This window comes from Candoia aspera, chromosome 3, assembly GCF_035149785.1.
Source record: "Candoia aspera isolate rCanAsp1 chromosome 3, rCanAsp1.hap2, whole genome shotgun sequence".
NCBI classification, from domain to species: Eukaryota; Metazoa; Chordata; class Lepidosauria; order Squamata; family Boidae; genus Candoia; species Candoia aspera.
Window position 1 is genome coordinate 200,832,110 of NC_086155.1, and position 22,181 is coordinate 200,854,290.

Below are 22,181 nucleotides of genomic sequence, written 5' to 3' on the forward strand. Positions count from 1 at the left end.
CTCAATGTGGCATGCTACATCAGGATGCTAAGTGATAAGCAGATCCAAGCGACCAGAGGATAGATTGTGTCGGACAAGCACTTGAACCCAAAAGACTCAGGAGAAGAAGTCAGGCAGACATGGACAACCAAGACTAAAACTCAGATAGTAGAGGCTAACCCCAACTTTTTAATATCATAGGTGGCTTGTCACGCACCCTCTGCCACAGAACTCTCCTCAGCATAGATTCAAAAGTCTTCTGCTTCTGCTCCAGGCATGATAATTGTCTGTTCTTTAGAAGTTCTTTAGAAATCCTGTAGAAGAAGTTTCGAGATTATGAGAAACGTAGAGAACTTTGTGGCTAAGAGAACTTACTCAACTTTGCTGGGCCAGCTCCATCCAGCATGATCAGAGGGTTGCTGATTGAAAGTAATGGGAATTATAGTTCCTATGTTAGGTGGTTGCCCAATTGTAGAAAGCTAGACTAATGGGATATGATCGGAAAGCATGTTACAGGAATCCCAAAAGGGGGGAGATGTCTTAAAAATGTTTTTTTTTGGGGGGGGACGAAGAATGTTTAGTGTGTATGTTTAGTCTTTTCCTCACTCAATATTTTTCTGCTCCAAAAGGTCCTCACAGCTGCTTATATCCCTCCCCATAGACTCATAGCATTAGAATTTGCTATTTAGGGCACTGGGTTCAACTCCCTGCTCAGTACCTGATTTTAATTAAAGCATATGGCACCCATCTGAATAACTCAATGAAGGAGAGGTCATACCCTTCTTTGAGGCTCTGTCAAATTGCTTTTAACATTAGGAATTTTTTCCCTAACATTCATTCAAAATCTGCCTTTATGTTATAGAAGTCCATTATTCCATGTTCTGTACTCTGTAAGAGAAAGGGAAATTCTTGATCTTCTGTGTGACTTTCTCCAAGACACTTGAAAAATGCCATCATATCCTGCCTCAGTCTTGCTATTTCAGTGCTAAATAGAATCATAGAATTGGAAGGTGCTCTGGACATCATCTGGTCCAACCTCTTGGTTGATTCTGGATGTCCTAAACTGTTTCAGCAGATGGTTATCTAGGCCTCTGGTTGAAGGCTTCCAGTGAAGAGGAATGTACCACTTTGTGAGAGAACCCATTCTACTGTTGATACCTCTTATCAGGAAGTTCCTCCTAATCTACTTTTCTGTAGTTTCAGTCTACTGGTTCTGCTCCTGCCCTCCAGGACAACAGAGATCAAGTCCACTTCTCCCCCTAAATTATAACCCTTTAGATATCTGAAGGTAGTTATCATATCTCACTTTATTGTTCTTTTCCGCAGGCTAAATACAGTAAACCCAGTTCCTTTAAGTGTTTCACACATGATTTCGTTTCCAGACTCTTCACATTTTGGTAGTCTTTCTCTGAATTTGCTCCAGGCTGATGTCTTTTTTAGACTGCAGAGCCAAGAAATTGACATTATATCCCAAGTGGGCCCTAACCACGGCAAAGTGGAGTGGGACAATGACTTTTCATAATCTAAACTTTGTGCTCCTGTTAATACATCCCAAATTAGCATTTCCCTTCTTAGCACCTGCATCGCATTATTGGCTCATGTGAAATATTCCCAGTGCTTTTGAACTCTCTCCATTGGTCTCAATTCCTAGTCCCTGATCATCCTGATCTGCTCTAGAATCTTCTCAAGTATTGATATCAGACTAACTAGTTTGTAGTCCTCCAGATCATCCATTCCCATTTTTGAAGATAGGACAACATTCCTTCCTTCAGTTATCTGGTAGCTCACCTACTGTCCAGGATGGTCAGCCAGATCATCAACAAGTTCCTTCAGTATCATTGGAGGCAATTCACTGAAGATTTAAACTCATTCAAACTAAAAAGGCATTCATTCCCCAGTCTTGTTTCTATTAGTCTCAAGCTTCAGTCCTGCTTGTTGTTTGGTGGGAGGCACATTTTTTGATGGAGAAGATGGAACTAAAAGAGTATTTCTGTCTTTTTATTGTTACCTATTACCATCGCCCACCATCATCTTTGATCAGCTGGTGTACCGATGTTTTTCCTTTTGTTTTGAACGTATCTAAAGAAGCCCTTTGAGTTGTTCTCAGCAACTTTTGCCAACTTCACCCAGATCTGAGCTTTTGATTTCCTGACACTCTTTCTATTCTCTTGAGTTACTTGCACATGCTGTTCTTTTCCTGTTTTCCATATATATAGCAAAATTTGAATAATAAATAAACAAACAAACAAACAAACATTCATTCATTCATTCATTCATTCATTCATTCCTGTATAGATCCTTTATGTATAATCTGTCTCTTTATTTTGGGAATGGGCTGGAATTAATAATTATCCTAAAACATATTGTGACAAATTTGTTCTTTTCTCTGAGATGGCCACATTGGCAGTGAACAGTTTCACATGTAGCACTAACTGGAAGCTGCCTAGAGTTGAGGAATTGGGCGCCCTCAAAATCAATCAATCAATCATTCAATCAAACAAACAAACAAACAAACAAACTATAGAAGGATTAGGATTTTCTATACATTTTTTCACTGAAAAGAGGCAAGGATTGGGAGTCTTTAAGCCCTGCAACATGGCTTGGAGGATGAATGCACCAATATTCTTTAGTTTCCTGATGAAAATTTTGGGTTGTTGGGTTTGGGGGTGTTGTTGGATTGTTCCTGAATTTGTAGTGCAACTTTGTGGAGAAAGATGCTAGGACCTTGGAGAAAGAAGACTGGTTTGCAACATGTTATCCCAGGTTTGTGTTGCCAAACTGTGGGCTAAACATTATGCATGTTTGTAAGTCCCACTAAGTTTGGTAATATTTGCTGCTGAAAAAGAGAGCTCACTGGGATGTAGTGGGGAGTCAGCCTTTCCAATCCTTAATGAAAGGGCAGAAGACTTGCACCCATATGTGCATTTTTCCTAATGCAGAGCCATGCAAGAAGAAAAGAATTGTGCTTCTGGCATTTGCAAACTCGTTGGATTTGGAGTGGGCTAGGATTGCACCACCATCAGATTGCAGGAACTGGGAAAGTGTGGTGTACCTACCAGCTGATGTGATATTTTCCCCATGTGTGGCAGGATTTAGGATGGGTAGAAAGAAAGGTTGCAACATCTGGCTCTCCAGATGATAGAAGAGCTGTATATGTAAGTGAGAAGTGCATATTTTTAACTTACAGCAGCCGAATTTTAGGTCTCTGTACCGTAAATCTTTGTCTAGTTTTGACTTCTTAGGACCTCTTCTGTAAGATAGCAAGGAAATTTCTCAATTACGCAAGTGATTAGACTGGGCAGTAAAGTGAATATGGTGGAAGGAACATGATGCCAGCTGTGTAGGGAATTGCAAGTAAGATGACGGGGAACCTATGTCCATTATTCTTGTTCCTAGCACAGTTCCTTCTGCGCTGATTCATAAACCTGTGTGTGCAGTTGCATAATTCATAAACTTGAGTATATGGATATTGTGTCTGTAAGTAAGGGGTGAATGTCAGGGCAGTATCCATTACAGCTTCCTTTCTATGAAGCAATGCATTTTCGGAAATGTAAGAATGTTGCCCATTTTTTGTGAAGTTGAGGAAGAGGTCAAGCCACAGAAGAAGCCATCAACCTTCCACCACCACATTCTAAACCAACCTTTCTCAGCCTTGGCAACTTTAAGATGGGTGGTCTTCATTTCCCAGAACTCCCCAGCCAGCATGTGGAAAGTCACCCATCTTAAAGTTGCCAAGGTTGAGAAACACACTTCTAAACAGTCCTAGCCATAAGATTAAAAAGTTCTGGAGGTGTAGTCTGAAACATTTGGAAGAAATCAACTTCCTTACCCTGTTCTGTAAAACCTGGCTGATATTGTCTTAGTTCAAATAATTTATCCAAAATCAGGGATGTGGAAGAACTCCAGTATGGATTCAATCTAGAGAGAATTTGGAGTATTCCACTCCTATGGATTCATAGCAGCATAAACAGTACAGTATCATCAACTGAGCTCCTGCTAGTTTTCAAGTTTCTCAGATCAAAAATCCACCTCTTCCAGTTTTTTTTTAAAGATAATAAGCTCTAAAAATGCTCATAAATACCAATAGTTATGTTGTTTAAAATGTGCATTGGGGAATTTGGATGTTAAAAGTCTGCATTCTGGGACACTTACATGTCAAACCATAAAAGCTGAGTGATGTCCATCAGTACTGGGCAATTCCCATAAAGGGTTAACTGGATTAGACGAAGATATGTAGAAAGGCCCCATGTATTAAGAGATCTTGTGATCTGTGTACTGTTGCAAAACTTTCTACAAGCTTGCAAATCATATGTAAAAGCACACGCACACACACTGCAGTGCTAACGAACTGACTCAAACGATAAAGTGGATGGGTTTTTTTGCTGATTTGCACTATGCAAAACTTCAGATTTTCTCCAGGGGCTGTACCCAGAGTGCTTCTGTCAATTGAAATAAAGCAAGTGACAACCAAAAAGAGGGATTTCTTGGAACTGACCTGTTGGTTACAAAATAGCCTTCTTGAAGAGGTTTACACCAGAGGAAGTCTAGGTGTTGAGGAGAGATGATTTGTCTTTCTCTACTCTCCAACAGACAAAATAAGGGCTGAGTAAGCAAGAAGACACTTTGTGCTGGGAATTGGATCTTGAGAGAACTGGCTTAGCTCACTGTGTGGAAATGCTGTAGTACAACAAGTACTTGCAGAAATCACTTCTGCTCCTCTGTAGGGGAACAGAAACTGTTGGACCGCTAATACTGTACATTTCCTTCTTTAGCTCAGCCTTAGCGTGTTTGTTATCCCAGATCACATCCGTCTATACAGCGTCTTTGCACAGGAACTAGATCTTAGGTAAAACTGGTGCCTCCAGGTTTCTTATTACTCAGAAGTTGGCTATCTGTATCAAACTCCTTTAAGTGCAGAGCGCAAGACTTTCCTGGAGACCAAGTTGACAGAGGAAGCAGCCTGTGATACAGAGACTAGCAGAACATTCCCAATATTGAGGACATTGCAGATTTGCTGCTGGAAATAACCAGTGAGAGCCTACTTTAGTATTATGAGCCCTGAAGCAAACATTCTGATTTTGCTGTGGGGTGAGGACATTGTCCTATTTAGCCTTAGTGGGCAGAAGACCAATACCCTGGACAGAACTGTTTTGTGTGGATGCCTCCTCAGGAATCAGCTCCATTGGGTTCAGCTCAACCTTCAATCTTGTTTTCCAAAATTCTACCTCTCAGAATGTTTTTCTCCAGGAGCTGGATTTGTTAAACTTAAGTGTTGTTGAGCAAATCCTGTGTCAAGTCTTCTGAACATACCCATCTTTCTCCAGACTGCACCTAGCAATAGCTGTGTAGGGCACAATAAAATATTTAAGCTTCTTAAAGTGTCAGTGAAAAAGATATCTTCCAAGTAAAGTCAATCATATTTCTGTGCATGGCTTAAGGGTTGGGGGGTGGGGTGGGGTTGGATGGAGAGGGAGTGATTCTTTAAAAAATAAGATTTCAGCAACCTTTTGGGTTAACCCATGTTCCAAACTTAGATTTAATCATTTGTGAAACTAGGGTTTTTTGCTAATCCAGCCTTGCTGTTCTAAAGCGGATATATCTGATTATATTCCATTTTCTTTCATACAAACAGAAGTCCCTTTGAAATTGACTAAATCGTATTTGTCTAAGATGAAGATGTCACTCCTATGAAATTTAAAAAATTCTAGCTACAGAAGTAGGGAAGTCAGATAAGAGCAAGAAGAAAAGGAGAAGCATGATATAAGCCAATACAAAAGGCTGCTACTGTTTTCCAAATATTACCTTGGTGGACAATGCAATTAAAACAGGATGAAACTGTAACTCGTGACTGCTCCAGATAAAATGGGTGTCTCTTTCCAATCATTGACCCAGCACATGGTCTTATCTCCAATTTTAAAAAGTGCTACCCTAATTCATCTGAAACATGGAATTATGTACTTTACACATCCCATCCTTTCAGTTTATAAGGATGGTGCATAGATTTAATCAACACAAATCCTTTTTGGGTGGGTAGACTTACAGCCTGGTTTTAGACTTGGCACGCCATGGAGACAAGGGACTAAGCTCAGCTGTGATGGGGCAAGTTTTTATTTCTTTTACTTTACCAGTGCATATTCTATACCTGTATGGAAACAGTCACCTTCTCTAGGTTTGGCTTTGTCCAGCTTAGCTATCATTTTTGAGATGCGCTAACCAAAACTATAATCTGGAAAAGAGGGTTGGCCTGAATAAAAGCTGAATGCAGTGGGAATAGGGTATTTTTCTGAGGTAAAACAGAGGGATAGGATCAAGAACAAAGAGGTACTGAATGAATGTGAGAGACCAGCACAAAAGAAGTGGGTAGAAGTAGTTTGGTCATGAAGAAAGAAATAATGTAAAGGAAGAGAGCAGGAGAGAGAAAAATCATGGTTGGGTGGAGCTGATGAGTCTTAAAAGAGAGAACTGAGACATTTAAATAACAGGAGGCGATCTATGAAGCTGTGTATTGATGAGACAGAAACAAAGATAGTTTGCAAAGACAGAAAGACATGGACAGGTACAGGGACTGGTGTTGGTGTAAACCAGGTTTAACTGTGTTCCCTTTTCTTTAGCTCAGACCTTTAATTTCTTCGCCATAGTATTTCTTACTTCTTTTCTGTGCTCTGCCTAATTCTGCTTACCCTGAAAGGGAACTGCATTAGGAGTATTCATGTATTCATACAAATTTTGGCTGGCCACAAACACAAATGCCTAGAATTTGTGTTCCTTGATGTTTGAAATACTGGACTGAAGCATGTTGTTGTTGTTGTTTATTCGTTTAGTCGCTTCCGACTCTTCGTGACTTCATGGACCAGCCCACGCCAGAGCTTCCTGTCGGTCGTCAACATCCCCAGCTCCCCCAGGGACGAGTCCGTCACCTCTAGAATATCATCCATCCATCTTGCCCTTGGTCGGCCCCTCTTCCTTTTGCCTTCCACTCTCCCTAGCATCAGCATCTTCTCCAGGGTGTCCTGTCTTCTCATTATGTGGCCAAAGTATTTCAGTTTTGCCTTTAATATCATTCCCTCAAGTGAGCAGTCTGGCTTTATTTCCTGGAGGATGGACTGGTTGGATCTTCTTGCAGTCCAAGGCACTCTCAGAATTTTCCTCCAACACCACAGTTCAAAAGCATCGAACTTCCTTCGCTCAGCCTTCCTTATGGTCCAGCTCTCACAGCCATATGTTACTACGGGGAACACCATTGCTTTAACTATGCGGGCCTTTGTTGTCAGTGTGATGTCTCTGCTCTTAACTATTTTATCGAGATTTGTCATTGCTCTTCTCCCAAGGATTAAGCGTCTTCTGATTTCCTGACTGCAGTCAGCATCTGCAGTAATCTTTGCACCTAGGAATACAAAGTCTTTCACTGCTTCTACATTTTCTCCCTCTATTTGCCAGTTATCAATCAAGCTGGTTGCCATAATCTTGGTTTTTTTGAGGTTTAGCTGCAAGCCAGCTTTTGCACTTTCTTCTTTCACCTTCATCATAAGGCTCCTCAGTTCCTCTTCACTTTCAGCCATCAAAGTGGTATCATCTGCATATCTGAGATTGTTAATGTTTCTTCCAGAGATTTTAACTCCAGCCTTGGATTCCTCAAGACCAGCTTGTCGCATGATGTGTTCTGCATACAAGTTGAATAGGTAGGGTGAGAGTATACAGCCCTGCCGTACTCCTTTCCCAATCTTAAACCAGTCCGTTGTTCCGTGGTCTGTTCTTACTGTTGCTACTTGGTCGTTATACAGATTCTTCAGGAGGCATACAAGATGACTTGGTATCCCCATACCACTAAGAACTTGCCACAATTTGTTATGGTCCACACAGTCAAAGGCTTTAGAATAGTCAATAAAACAGAAATAGATGTTTTTCTGAAACTCCCTGGCTTTTTCCATTATCCAGCGGATATTGGCAATTTGGTCTCTAGTTCCTCTGCCTTTTCTAAACCCAGCCTGTACATCTGGCAATTCTCGCTCCATGAACTGCTGAAGTCTACCTTGCAGGATCTTGAGCATTACCTTACTGGCATGTGAAATGAGTGCCACTGTTCGATAGTTTGAACATTCTTTAGGGTTTCCCTTTTTTGGTATGGGGATATAAGTTGATTTTTTCCAATCTGATGGCCATTCTTGTGTTTTCCAAATTTGCTGGCATATAGCATGCATTACCTTGACAGCATCATCTTGCAAGATTTTGAACAGTTCAGCTGGGATGCCGTCGTCTCCTGCTGCCTTGTTATTAGCAATGCTTCTTAAGGCCCACTCAACCTCACTCTTCAGGATGTCTGGCTCTAGCTCACTGACCACACCGTCAAAGCTATCCCCGATATTGTTATCCTTCCTATACAGGTCTTCTGTATATTCTTGCCACTTTTTCTTGATCTCTTCTTCTTCTGTTAGGTCCTTGCCATCTTTGTTTTTGATCATACCCATTTTTGCCTGGAATTTACCTCCAATGTTTCTAATTTTCTGGAAGAGGTCTCTTGTCCTTCCTATTCTATTGTCTTCTTCCACTTCCGCGCATTGCTTGTTTAAAAATAATTCCTTATCTCTTCTGGCTAACCTCTGGAATTTTGCATTTAATTGGGCATATCTCCCCCTATCGCTGTTGCCTTTTGCTTTCCTTCTTTCTTGGGCTACTTCTAGTGTCTCAGCAGACAGCCATTTTGCCTTCTTGGTTTTCTCTTTCTTTGGGATGTATTTTGTTGCCGTCTCCTGAACAATGCTGCCAACTTCTGTCCAGAGTTCTTCCGGGACCCTATCTACTAAGTCCAGTCCCTTAAATCTATTCTTCACCTCCACTGCATATTCCTGAGGAATATTCGTGAGCTCATATCTAGCTGATCTGTGGGTCTTCCCTAATCTCTTTAGTCTGATCCTAAATTGTGCAAGAAGAAGTTCATGGTCTGAACTACAGTCAGCTCCAGGCCTAGTTTTTACCGACTGTACAGATGTCCGCCACCTTTGGCTGCAAAGGATGTAATCAATCTGATTTCGGTGTTGTCCATCTGGTGAAGTCCATGTGTAAAGCCGTCTCTTAGGTTGTTGGAAGAGAGTGTTTGTTATGCAGAGTGAATTGTCTTGGCAAAATTCTATCAGCCTATGTCCTGCTTCGTTTTGTTCTCCCAGGCCATACTTACCTGTAATTCGAGGTGTCATTTGACTGCCCACCTTAGCATTCCAGTCTCCTGTGATGAAAATAACATCTCTTTTAGGCGTGTTGTCCAGTAGGTGCTGCAGATCCTCATAGAACTGCTCTACTTCAGCTTCTTCAGCATTTGTGGTTGGGGCGAATATTTGGATCACTGTGATGTTAGATGGCTTGCCCTGAATTCGAATTGAGATCATTCTGTCGTTTTTGGGGTTGTATCCAAGCACTGCTTTAGCCACTTTACTATTAATTATGAAGGCTACTCCATTTCTTCTGTGGTCCTCTTGTCCACAGTAGTAGATCTGGTGGTCATTTGATGTGAAGTGGCCCATTCCAGTCCATTTCAGTTCACTGACGCCCAGAATGTCTATCTTTAATCTTGACATCTCACCAATAACTACATCCAATTTGCCCTGGCTCATAGATCTTACATTCCAGGTTCCAATGGTGTGTTGATCCTTAGAACATCGGATTCGCTGTTCACCACCAGCACCGTCGGCCGCTAACCGTCCTTTCGGCTTTGAGCTAGCTGCGTCATCACGACTGGGGCTAGTTGAGCTCATCCTCTGTTCCTCCCCAGTAGCATTTTGACCATCTTCCGACCTGGGGGTCTCATCTTCCGATGGTATACCGACATATCTCTGGTTGTACTGATCCATTTAGTTTTCACGGCAAGAATACTGGGGTGGGTTGCCATTACCTTCCCCAGGGATCGCATTTAGTCTGACCTCTCTGTCATGACCTTCCCGTCTTGGGTGGCCCTTCACGGTTTAGCTCATGGCATCATTGAGGTGCTCAAGCTCCAGCACCACGACAAGGTAACGATCCTTTGCGGAGGGACTGAAGCATGAGGACATGCTATTAAGTTCACTGCAATTGCTAAAATAACGCATTTGTGGTATATGTGTATGTTTTAACGCTTCTGGCCAGTGGTTGAAATGAAATAAAATTGCTGAACTCCTTTGACTGCTTTTTTTAAAAAATTCCTTTCTAGGTTTTCAATGTCTTTTGAAAGCTTGCATCTAGGAAAGTACTCAGATCCAGAGCTAACTTAGTTCTCTTTATTCTTTTTTCCCTTTTTCTTTTTTTAGGGAGGATCTGCTTTCTCTCCAGCAATAACACTCAGCAAAGAGAAAGCACGGGCAGAAGCTGCTGTTTTGGCCCACGAGCTGGGCTGCCCGTCTGCTACCAGTACTGAAATTGTCTCGTGCCTTCGCCAGCTGCCTGCCAAAGCACTTAATGATGCACAAACCAAGGTGTGTTCATTTCTTGTTTTTGTGGCACAGCTCAAATGCATGGGTTTGCAAATATAATTGGGTAGAAAAAGCAGATCTGGAATGTGGGACTAATGTCTTCTCAAAAAAGGAATCTCTACTGGCTCAGAAGGAAGTAGAATAAGAATAAAACTAGTACTGTGCAATTGATGGATTAGTAGCGAACTGTCCGTCTCCTTAAGGCAGCACACAGCCTCGGACTCACTAGTAAGTGACGATGTGAAATGAATCTGAGACCTGAAATGTCCTGCAGGCCCACAGACTTTCTGCAAGGAAGCAATGTCACAAGTATTTCATCTGTCTCCTGGGTACCCTCCAGGAGAAAATGGGAAAAGAGAGAGAATTATTTCTTTCATACGTGCATCACCATGCACACACAAAAGGGATTTAAACTGATAGTCTAGTGTCACTCCTTTTATCATATGGCCTCCCTTGAACCCCTTTGCCCAGAGGGCAGGGCACAGGATAATGGGACTTCAGTTATAGGAGCCAGGTTCTGGCTGAATGTTGGGCAAACGTCTAAACGGTAAGAGAAGCTCAACAGCGAACTCAGGGATACGGAGGGCTCCATTGTTCTGGATTTCTTTCAGCAGAGACCAGACAGTCCCTTGTCAGGGATAGTTTAATAAGGATGTCTGCACTAAGTAGGGATTGGACTTGGAGACCTAACTGGCGTCTTGTGGCTAATACATAGATCGTTGCAAGCAACATTTGGAAGAAGCATCCCTACCTAAGGAGAATAAAATTTCATGGATTAATTTAACTCAGAAGAGGGGGAATAATTTTTTTCTCCACATTTGCATTCCCTGAGTTCAGTAAGCGGGGGCACCTGAAAGCGGTGGGTGAGATCAAGGCCGGTGCCTTCCCAGTTCAAGATCAATGAACAGACGTGCAGAGAACTGTACACATTTACTGGGTAGCGTAGATGTCTACACAGAAGTAAGCCTTACTGATCTCAGTGGAACTTACTCCAAGATAAGTCCCTCTGAAAGTAAGTAATGACTATCTCTGAATATTTGCTGAAAATATTCTCAAGAAAAAATATTTTCGCTGGACTCTGAACGTTGGTTCACTGGCAGTATCCCCACCCCACAACCATTGAAATGGAAGAGCTTTAATCGAATGGTTGAACGTTAAAAATTAATTGCAACCTGAACTGTTTTCTTTTTTTTACCAAGGCATTAAAAATTAAAAATGCCTCGGTGAAAAAGACAACAGTTCAGGTTGCAGCTTATTTATTCAGCTCATCACTGGATGTTCTTCGGGTATAAAACCTCTTGAGCATCAAGAGATTTAAATGGATAATTTAGAAGGTAAGAGTGCTTTTCTAAAGAAGGAAGGAGCAGATGTGGTGTCTCCTTAGGATTATCATTTATAACAGAAGCTCAGGCCTGAGCAATCCAATTATACAATAGTTATGTCCCTGAAGATGGACCAGGAAGATACAGATAACCAGAAGCTTTGCTATGGTTCTAGCTGATGAGGTGGGGGGAAACACAGCAGTGAACAGCAACTGAGAAGTAAGGGAGCCCATCCTTTGGCCAAGAAACACTTTCTGGAGGCACTGAATGGCTTATCCAGGCCTATACAAGAGCATTGCTGGACAGAAGATAGCAGGAACTCTTGTAGGTTCAGCTGATGATGTCCTTGAACTGTTCCAGGTACAACTAGACATTAACCATTAAGATACAAGCATGCTTTGCACAAGCAATTCCCTAGCTTGTCTGCCTCTAGTAAAAGTTACCCGTAAGATTATAATGGTGTTGTCTTTCTTATTTACCATCAGTGGCCATTTATGCTTTCTGCCCCACTTCCCGGTCCATCTCGGCATGTGTAAGATTTACTCCATTCTCCTTCCACTCCTATGCTAACCTTTTTGTGGTTCTTTGCATAGCTCCTAGCCATAAGTGGGCCATTCCAGTATTGGGGTCCAGTTGTTGATGGATCCTACCTGCAGGAGTCTTTCCCAACAGTGCTGCAACGTTTCCGACCTTTGAAGATGGACCTTCTCATTGGAAGTGCACAACAGGATGGGCTGATCAGTCGTGCAAAGGCAGTTAAGGTAAGCAGAAATGCCAGGTCTGAAACAGATGTAGACCTATAGCTGTAATTATAGAAATAGTTTGAGAAAATAAAATCTGGGGCCTGCCTTATGTGTATTCACATATATGATGAAATAGTACAGATGTTGCTGACGTTCCTATAGTTGGCAATATCAGTGCAGGAACCAGCATTAGTAGTTTAGAGGAAAAGGCAAAATAAGGTGATTGAGGTTGCCATTTCACTGATAGAACATCATGCATAGTTTCATCATTATAGTAAGAGTTGGCTCCCATACTGATAAAGTTCCAGGAGACTGGGAGTAAACAGCCAGCTGCAAGCTTTCTCATCATCAGTAAAGAGACCTATATCCTGTCTGGATCATGTCTGTAGGGATATATATTAATATACTGGTTCTAAATTAAAGGTTACTTTTAAGTAACTGTCTGGCATTTTTGTAACCCCATCCTTTTCATCTCAATAAATCTTGTTAAAAAGAACTCTGTGAGAAACTTGCTTGGAAAAGAGTCTTTTCTGGTTATAGACAGTTACCAAAGAGCTGGACAATTAGGTGATGATAAGATGGCCAAATTTACTGTTTAAATAGACTGGAGCTGCACAATTCAAGACCCTAGAACTGTATGTGCTACAGAAATCTTATGAACCCCTCTTCCTCTTTTTTAGGGGGGGGTGCCTTCAAGTCAGTGTTGACTCCTGGCAACTGCCTAGACAAGCCCCTGGAGTTTTCTTGGCAAGACTTCAGAAGTGGTTTGCCATTGCCTCCTTCCTGGGTCTGAGAGAGCGACTGGCCCAAGGTCACCCAGCTGGCTTTGTGCCTAAGGCAGCACTAGAATTCACGGTCTCCTGGTTTCCAGCCTGATGCCTTAGCCACCACACCAAACTGGATCTCATGTACTGCTGTACAGCTCCTCAAATTCGTATATTTTAACATGATCAGAAGAGAAAACTATGAAATCTATGCCCCAATATCTGGCAATATCTAGCCAACCTAGGCTAACCTTGGAAGCTAAGCAGAGTTGACCCGGGTTATGTGCTTATTTATTACAATTTTTATATACTGCCGTATTCCAGAACAAGTCCAAGCAGTTTACATATAAACAAGAACATAGAACAATATCATTGAAACACACCTTAAATCTATCAAAGATGAGTAACAGGTCAAAGAAAAAAAAATCCTCAAAAATAAAAAGGTAATCATGGCCCCTAGCAATGGACAACATTTCAGTCACAATCCAAAGGTCTTGAGGAATAGATCAGGGTGGTGTTTTGTTTTGTTTTCTGCTTTTCTAAATACCACCATGATTAGGACCATTCAGATGGTACCTGGAAACCTATTGGTAGCCAATGCCACACCTGCAAAACTTTTGCCGCGTGGGGGTAGCAGCTTTTACCCACTAACAACTGGGCCTCCACATGCTGTATCAATTGTAGTTTCCAAATAGTTTCCAACAGCAGCCCCATGTAAAGTACTTTGTAGTCATCCAACCTTAAGCTGATGAGGGCATGAGTCACCATTGGCAAGACCCTATTAGAACATGGATGAGGAGCCACCTGGGAATTCCAGGGTTGTTGGTTAACCTAGGAACTGTCCTAGAAGAAATCAGGAGCAAGCCTTTTCATATCTCTGCTGATCAAACTGCATGTATGCCCTCTCAAGTGTCCAACTCAACTTGAGGCATGTCTCCTTTTATGGGGACATCGTAGGAAGAATCTATGGTAGCCAAAAGTCAGAAGGCATTAAGCAGCACCTTTTCAGACTTTTTACATGTTTTAGTAAAAAGCATATGCTTTCTTGGCTACAGCTCACTTCTCATTTCTCCTGAGTGGATGAAGTGAGTAGGTTTTAAATTGGGATGAGGCAAGATATGGAGAGGAAGGAAGGGGAAGACCAGCTCGTTATGGAATTCCATGTGACAGATTAGAAATACCTTATCAATTAACTGCTGTAAAGTGTTAGAAATCCATTGTGTTTGTTGAGACCTTTTGAGATGGCCTGAAACCTTTTGATGTACCTAAGTTCAAGAATCTCTCTCTTGATAGTGCTGGTAAATTGAATTTGTTCCAAAACAGCTACTTTTGCTTGTCCTTCCATTCTCACTACTGGGCAGTTTTCAAGGGGTGAGGTTCTCTGCCCCCCAGAAGGCAGAATGAACATGAAATTTACTGGTCTTACTTGGAGCTTTTTTCCCCATCTTCTACATGATACAATCTACATAATACAGTAGATTTAAGTTACCAAAAGGCAGAATCCAACTCAATTTTAGGAAAAAAAAAACTTCCTAAGAACAATTCAACAGTGGAACTGATGACCCACAGCAATGGGCTTTCCTTCGACAGCTGTGTAAGTGAAGACTAGACAGCTATTGGTCTGGAACATTTTCCTTCCAATTCCTGCACTGAGCAAGGAGTTGGACTTGATGACCTCAAGGACCCATTCAATTCTGTGCAGTGTGAATCTGAGCCCATACAGATGGAAGCTGAGCCCAGGCAACTGGTTGCTTTCTTGGGCAAGGGCAGACTGTCCCTGTTTGGCACCTGGTAGCTACAGTATGTTGAGAATGCAATTCTCAGAAGTCTCCATCCATCCCTAGATCTACCTGAAGGCACCAGGTAGTGATGGTGGTAGGAACCAAAGTACCTGATCTGCTAACAGAAATACAGACCCTTGATCAGAGGGACTCTGTGGTTTGTCCTAGATAGTCACCCAAATGGAAGTCATGTTTTTCAAATTAAGGCAACAAGGATCCAAATGTCAGTGAATAGACTAAAGAATTCAAGAGCCAGATGGTTTTAAATATATTACCTGCCCCCAATGACCAGCATCTTTTTTTCCCCCTTTTTGCCTGGTCTTTTCATCTCAAAGGCCAAAGAGATCTGATTCCACCTTCATTCCTTTCCTTTCCTTTTTTTGGAATGCCCTTGGTGCTGATCTATTACTAGAGGCATTCCTTGCTTAACAACCATTTATTTAGTGATGATTCGGACTTACAATGGTGCTGAAAAAAAAAACTTACAACCAGTCCTCACACTTATGACTGTTGCGGCATCACCACAGTTATGTGATCACAGTCTGGGCGCTTGGCAACCAGTTTGCATTTATGACCATTGCAGTGTCCCATGGTTATGTGATCACCATTTTTGACCTTCCTAGCAAGCTTCTGGCAAGCAAAATCAATGGGGAACCATGTGATTTGCTTAACGACCACGTTGTTGACTTAATGACTGCAGTGATTCAGTTAACAACTGCTGCAAAAACCCCCATAAAATTGAGTCAGATTCACTTAGTGACTGCTTCACTTAGCAACCAAAATTCCAGTCCCAATTGTGGTTGTTAAGCAAGGACTACCAGTAGTTCTCATCACTCCTCCAACATGCAGTTATCTGCTTCTGGAAATCAGACGAGAAGAGCATTTCTCAGTTTTCTGCAGTGTCGCTTTCGAACCAGCAATTCTCTTTGCCCAAGGAACCATGAGCAATAGATATTACAAAATTACTCATTTGCCTTTTTCAGCAGAGGCGAGCCAGTGTCAGCTTTGAAATTCCAGACTATCTTATGTCTCCGCCAACTCATTTTTCATGCTCACATCTCCTAGCGTGTCATGTCATTGACTGTCTCTGGATGAAGATCAGTATAAGAAGAAGACCAGCTTTTTCTAATTTTGTGACCGAAAAGGGCAGGTACACACCAGAGAATCAAATTGTCCCCTCGTACTGTACATCGGGCAATGCCCATCTTGATTTTTTTTTTTTATTATATACTCTTGACCAACAAACAAAACAGCATGTTCCTTCTGCCTGGGATGGTAATCTTTTTGCATCAAGTGAGCAGCTTTGCTAGAGACACTTGTAGACCAGTCAGGTCAGCAAAATTAACTCTGGGGATCAGTTGGGTGACAGCTGCTGTCCCAGATTGCTTTCATATCCTTTTTACCCAGAAAGGTGTCATTCTCAAGTTTAATACCAGTAGAAAAAGAAATGGCTTTGTTTGAAGTGCAGACCTTCTCCAAGGTTAGGAAGGAATGAGCAATGTTTCAGTTAGCAGAACCATATTTAGAGGGTTCATTTTGAAATGTAACACTTTTCTTTGATGTCTGGATATGCCCCACTTCATATTTATTTATTTTTGTTTTCGTTTTCAAGGAAAACTACTTCATAAAAACAATTCTCTTTATCTGTAATATGGATATGCTACAGACAATGTCTTTTAAAAGCGGTGGTCACTCTTCAAAGAGACCATCTTCATCCATAGGCATCTCAGGAAGAGAGAAATATGTCATGCCTAATTGCACAAAATGAGGAAAATTCTCTTGTTTGGATGGAAGACTTCCCTGAAAACAGATCTTATTTTATCCTGGTGATAGTTTTAGAGCAATGCATCTGGAAAAAAACTACAATTAGGCTTCACTGCACCAATAGCAGTGGAGCTGATAAATGGGTGCATGGGTTTACTATTTCAATGTGGGGTAAAAGTGCATTCATGCTTCTCTATGTAATCACTACACGTGGAAAACTAAAAGTCGAAGGAATGATTCCAGCTTTGCCTTCTCCTTGATTGTCTAACTGAGGAGCTGTTGTTTTTTTTAATGAATTAACATCATTCTACTATCCGAAGGTTGGCGGTTCGAATCCGCGTGACGGGGTGAGCTCCCGTTGCTAGTCCCAGCTCCTGCCAACCTAGCAGTTTGAAAACATGTAAATGTGAGTAGATTAATAGGTACCGCTTTGGCGGGCAGGTAACGGCGTTCCATGTAGTCATGCTGGCCACATGACCACGGAACTGTCTACGGACAAACAAAGCTCTTCGGCTTTGAAACAGAGATGAGCACCGCCCCCTAGAGTCGGACACGACTGGACTTAATGTCAACTATATTAATAGTCCATCAGCAACCTACAGGGTTCAATCAAAACACAAATTGACTTCAAGAGGTCTGGCAGTTGTGAAACCTGGGCCCATGTGTCCATAGTAATTTTTCCTGTAAAAATCAGAACCTTTAAAAAAGAATTCTGAGCTAGGCCAACAATAAGGAATAAAAATAGTTTTTTATTAGGTGTCTGCTCTGGAATGACTTGAAAAAGAATTCTTTAAACCAAGTTCTTAAGCCAATACTACGTCTAACCATCAGCAACATGATGCAATGGAGAATTCTTAGATTCCCAGCTTTTCAGGAAGTTACTCTGTGGTCTATGCAATGGTGGGAAAAAACAATTTGGGGCTGGGAAAAACATCATCTTTAAAAAGAGAAGGTGTGTGTGTGTGTGTGTGTGTGTGTGCATACACATACATACATATATATTTCAAAAATACTTGCTTAAATGATGGGGAAAAGATGGGGGGGGGCTTTAAAATATTCTCATCTCCACAGAGAATGGGGATGGAGAGCTGAAATTTTCTTTGTCGCTGGCTGGATTTCTGAAAGATTCATGCACTAGGTGTGGTTCCTAGAGAGTCTGACTTGAGTTTCTGAGCTAGGTCAGGATCTTTTCAGCCTCCTGACAGCTGTGGTATTACATATGCAAAACCAAATTTGTATTTTTAAAGACTATCTTTAAAACAAGGACATAACTCTTCCTTCTGTAATGGTGGCTTCCTGCTTTGTTTTGCCCTTAAATCCAAACCAGTCCCACTGAGGGCTTTGCAATCTTTGGCGACAATGGGCACATTGGGAATTTAGAGACCATATATGGGTGGTTCCTGCAAAATGCCTGCTGTGGTGGATGGGGATACTATATTTCCATTTCATCAGAAGACAAGCTAGTGAGGTTGCTCCCTCATACTGCCTTGTGGTCCCCAGGAGGTTCCCCCTAAGCCTTCCAATTATCCTGACGGGTTGGGTTAAGCAATTGGAGAAACCAACCTGTAGCCCTTGACCATATTTATTTCTAAGAATACCTTCAGGATCTCTGATGGGCACTAGAGATATTTTTAGGAATAATGATAATACTGAAGCTGATGCTTTGCAGCTTGCAAGCTTCCCAGAGTGCAGCTTCTGGAATTCTTTCCAGCACCAAGAACTCCACAATTCTTTTCCGCCTCTTAAAATAGCTCTTCTTTAAGTCATATACGTTAGGAAGGAAGCAGGAGGGGGCTTAAGACTCGAGGAGTCCCCAACATTTCAAGCTGCTGTCCATTTAGCTCTTCCAGAAGGATGCATTGGGGGAATTCTGTAACCGGTTTCATTTCCCAGAACCCTAGAACTGGTAATGCCACTTAGGCCATTTTGTCCAATGCCTCGCTCACTGCAGGAATCCAAATGAAAGCATCTCAGATAGGTTGTTATCAAGACTTCTCTGGGACTCATCCGATGAAGAGGAGTCTACCACCTTTCTGAGTCATTGTTTCCAGCATCAAATAGTTAGGGACTTTTCTCTTGCAATTGGAACCTGTCATTCTATAACTAAAATCCATTATCCATTCTGTCCTCTGGAGTGATAGAGAACAGGTCTTGACTTTCTCCTATGCAATGTCCTTTCAGCTATTTGGAGAGGGTTCTCATACCTCCACCCAGTCTTCTCTTTTCCAAGCCTTCAATCTTCTTCAGCCTGTATTCATAGGACTTAATTTCTATTCCTGATCACCCTTGTTGCCTTCCCCTACATCTGTTCCAGTACCTTTGAATCCAGTGTAAAATGTACCAAGAAGTAGACATACTACCCAAGGTGAGGTTTGACCAAAGCAGGATATAATAGAGCTGCTAGATGTCTGGAACACCTCATAATGACGTGCAATGCCCATTTTTCTCCTAATTTAACAGAACTGCAAGGTGCCATCAGAGCCATTTTTTTAAAGCGTGGTTTTAGGCACAGAACTGTAGCAAGCAGCCATTTTCGAGTATGAGCCGGCCTTCTGAATTCTTCTGAATGCTCTTTTCTTCTCTTATCAGCGCTTTGAAGAAAGCCAAGGCCGTGCCAATAGCAAAACAGCTTTTTACCAGGCTCTTCAAAATTCTTTGGGGGGTGAAGAGTCCAACCTTCTCATCCTGGATGCAGCCACCTGGTTTTATTCCCTGCAGCACGCATCCACAGAGTATGCTTCATTCTCCAGAGCATTAGAAAATGCCACTCGGTAAGTTTCTCCCTCTCCGTCTCTCTCTTTTTAAAGAGGGTTGGGCTTGGGGGGAATGCATGGAAAGAAGGCATGGAAAAGTAAAAGAATGCAAGGACAAGCAAAAGATGGTTTGTTAAAACAAGCCATCACTCTGTAGAAGCAAGATACATAATCAGCTTAATACAGGATTATTGTGCTTCAGGATTCTGGCCAGCTACCCAGCAATACTGACTTCTAGGATATGCCCCTCCATATCTACTAATACTTCCAGTTCAACTCTTTAACTGTTAATTAATGTTCTGTGGCTGTGTGGCAATTTGGAAGAACTCAGAAAATGAGTTCATTGTAAGTATCCAAATACCAGATTGTGTCTTTGGTAGTCTTTTTAAAAATTCCTAATAAGTGCACTTTTTCTGCGGGGGAAGAATCTCAGCTTCCCCACCCCCATCCAACATACACATACTGTACTTCTCAACACTTTGACACATGCATTGATCAAAATCGTGGCTTAGCATGCATGAATGTCAGGATAAATGTAAGCTTTGCAACGCATCCTGGAGCAGCTGCTGATTTTGATGTCCCCTGCAGAGGTGTGCATGTGCAGAAGAGGGAAGAGGTCAAAACCAAGCTCTTGGATAAATATCAAGTTGAGTTCAGTTTTAAATTATGGGCTGCAATCCTTCCAGCACATTCAAGAAAGATGTTTTGAGCAGTAAAGCTGTAGCCCTCAAATACGGTGTCTTGCAGTTTAGGACTATTGCTTTCATTGTTTTTGGCTCCTCATGTGTCATTTCTTCAAGTTTAAATTTGGCTGCTTTACCGCATCAGTCTAAAAATAAGAAACCAACTTCCATCTGCTAGTCAGGAAATCCATTCTTGTTCATTCTTCACAATGAATTTTTTTTCCCTTCTAATCAGAGAAGGAGTAAGATATTACTGCATGTGTTACTTAGGGTTCCCCTCTGCCCATTCCAACAGCCTCTTCTTGATCCTGTCCCACCTCCATAGATCAGCATTAGAAACAACCCTATGTTTAAACACAGACTTAAGTTTGCTGAAGGCAGAAGGATAATTGAAAGTGGAATTCTAAGCAATCAACGGCATACTAAGGAAGGACTAAAACTTAGAGAAAAGTTTACATATTTATTTTGATGTATTCTTTTCTGTTGTGTTCCAGAATGGAATACAATATTATAAAGTACAATTTTGTGAAAATAAAACAGAAGTTTTTTTTTAAAAAGGAAATGAAAGGAGAGTAAATAAAGCTTGAGAAATAGGTCAGTTCCAGAGCTCCAGTGACAGCATTAAAGATATACAGTATATATGACCAGAAGACAGTGGTGGTGATAGATGTAGCGGTGCCAAGTGACAGGAACATCAGGAAGAAGGAGTACGAGAAGCTGGAGAAGTCCCAGGGCCTGAAGGAGGAACTGGAGAGGATGTGGAAAGGGAAGGCCAAAGTGGTCCCAGTGGTGGTAGGAGCACTCAGGGCTGTGACTCCCAAGCTGGGAGAGGGGCTCCAGCAGATCCCATGAGCAGCATCAGAGCTCTCTGTCCAGAAGAGTGCAGTGCTGGGAACAGCTGAGATCCTGAGCAGAACCCTCCAACTCCCAGGCCTCTGGCAGAGGACCTGAGGTGGAGGAAGACACATGTCACCCATAGGGGTGAGGAAGGATTTTTTTATTTTATAGTATTTAAATGTTAAATTCACATCAACCTGCATGCTGGACGTTCAGAGTTTCCATCATCATCTGCATCTCATCCTGAAAAGCGCCCGGAATGGTTTTCAGATTACAAAACAAGCAGTCACACCTCTCTCACAGGCTGCATCTCTGCAACATGTTTAAACAGGTTATTTAGACCTTTTTGCATAACATGCTGAATTTACTTAGCGTTAACCTGGGTTAGTTTCTGTGGCAGAGTGTGCTGTTTGAACCTAGCCTGTTTGGTTCGTGTGTGACAGCCTTTCTCAACCTTTTGACCCTGGAGGAACCCATGGAATATTTTTCAGGGCTTGGGGAACCCCTGCACAGTCAGGCTCAAATACAGGCCAGAAGTTACAAAATCATTATGTTCGTTTCATGGGTAGGCCTGTAGATGTGCAGTCACAGTGTTCTTAAACTAAAAATCAAGAATGAAACTTACCTCTTTAATGTGAAGTTGCCCGAATTTGAAATAATTCTTTAAATAAATTGTGATCTCCCAGGGAGGGAACCCCTAGTGACCTCTCGCGGAACCCGAGGGTGCCACAGAACCCTGACTGAGAAACCCAGGTGTATGATGTAGCACATTGTTCAAACCCTGAAATAAATTAATGCAGTGCCGTACATATTAGCAGTTTAGGCATATTAGACCCGGGTTTCTCAACCAGAATTTTGCACATCTGAATGCACGTCTCCCCTCCCTCCATTGTCTTCACTGAACAAGGGAGGGGCTTGTCTGAGACATCTCGGGTCCCTTTTATCTGACTGTTGCCTTTGTAGCAGCTCTTCCTCCTGTCCTTCAAGATCATTCCCTCTTCCCTCTAGTCAAGGAAGCAGATTGCAGCATGTCCATCTCCAACAGGCATACCAGGTTTGGACAGCAGAAATCCACTGGACCACGAGATGTCAGGAGACAGAGATACAGAAAATGCTAAC

The 22,181-nt window shown here is 42.0% G+C and overlaps 1 protein-coding gene across 1 annotated transcript in view; it reads left to right on the forward strand.

Moving 5' to 3' along the window:
• Window positions 1-22,181, forward strand: part of TG (thyroglobulin) — a gene marked incomplete at its 5' end in the record, with an annotated part of 143,675 nt that overhangs the window by 109,985 nt on the left and 11,509 nt on the right. Inside the window, 3 exons of the mRNA XM_063299987.1 lie at window positions 10,254-10,418; window positions 12,331-12,498; window positions 19,379-19,560. Coding sequence (XP_063156057.1) covers window positions 10,254-10,418; window positions 12,331-12,498; window positions 19,379-19,560 — 515 coding nt within the window. The remainder of the gene's footprint in view (window positions 1-10,253; window positions 10,419-12,330; window positions 12,499-19,378; window positions 19,561-22,181) is intronic.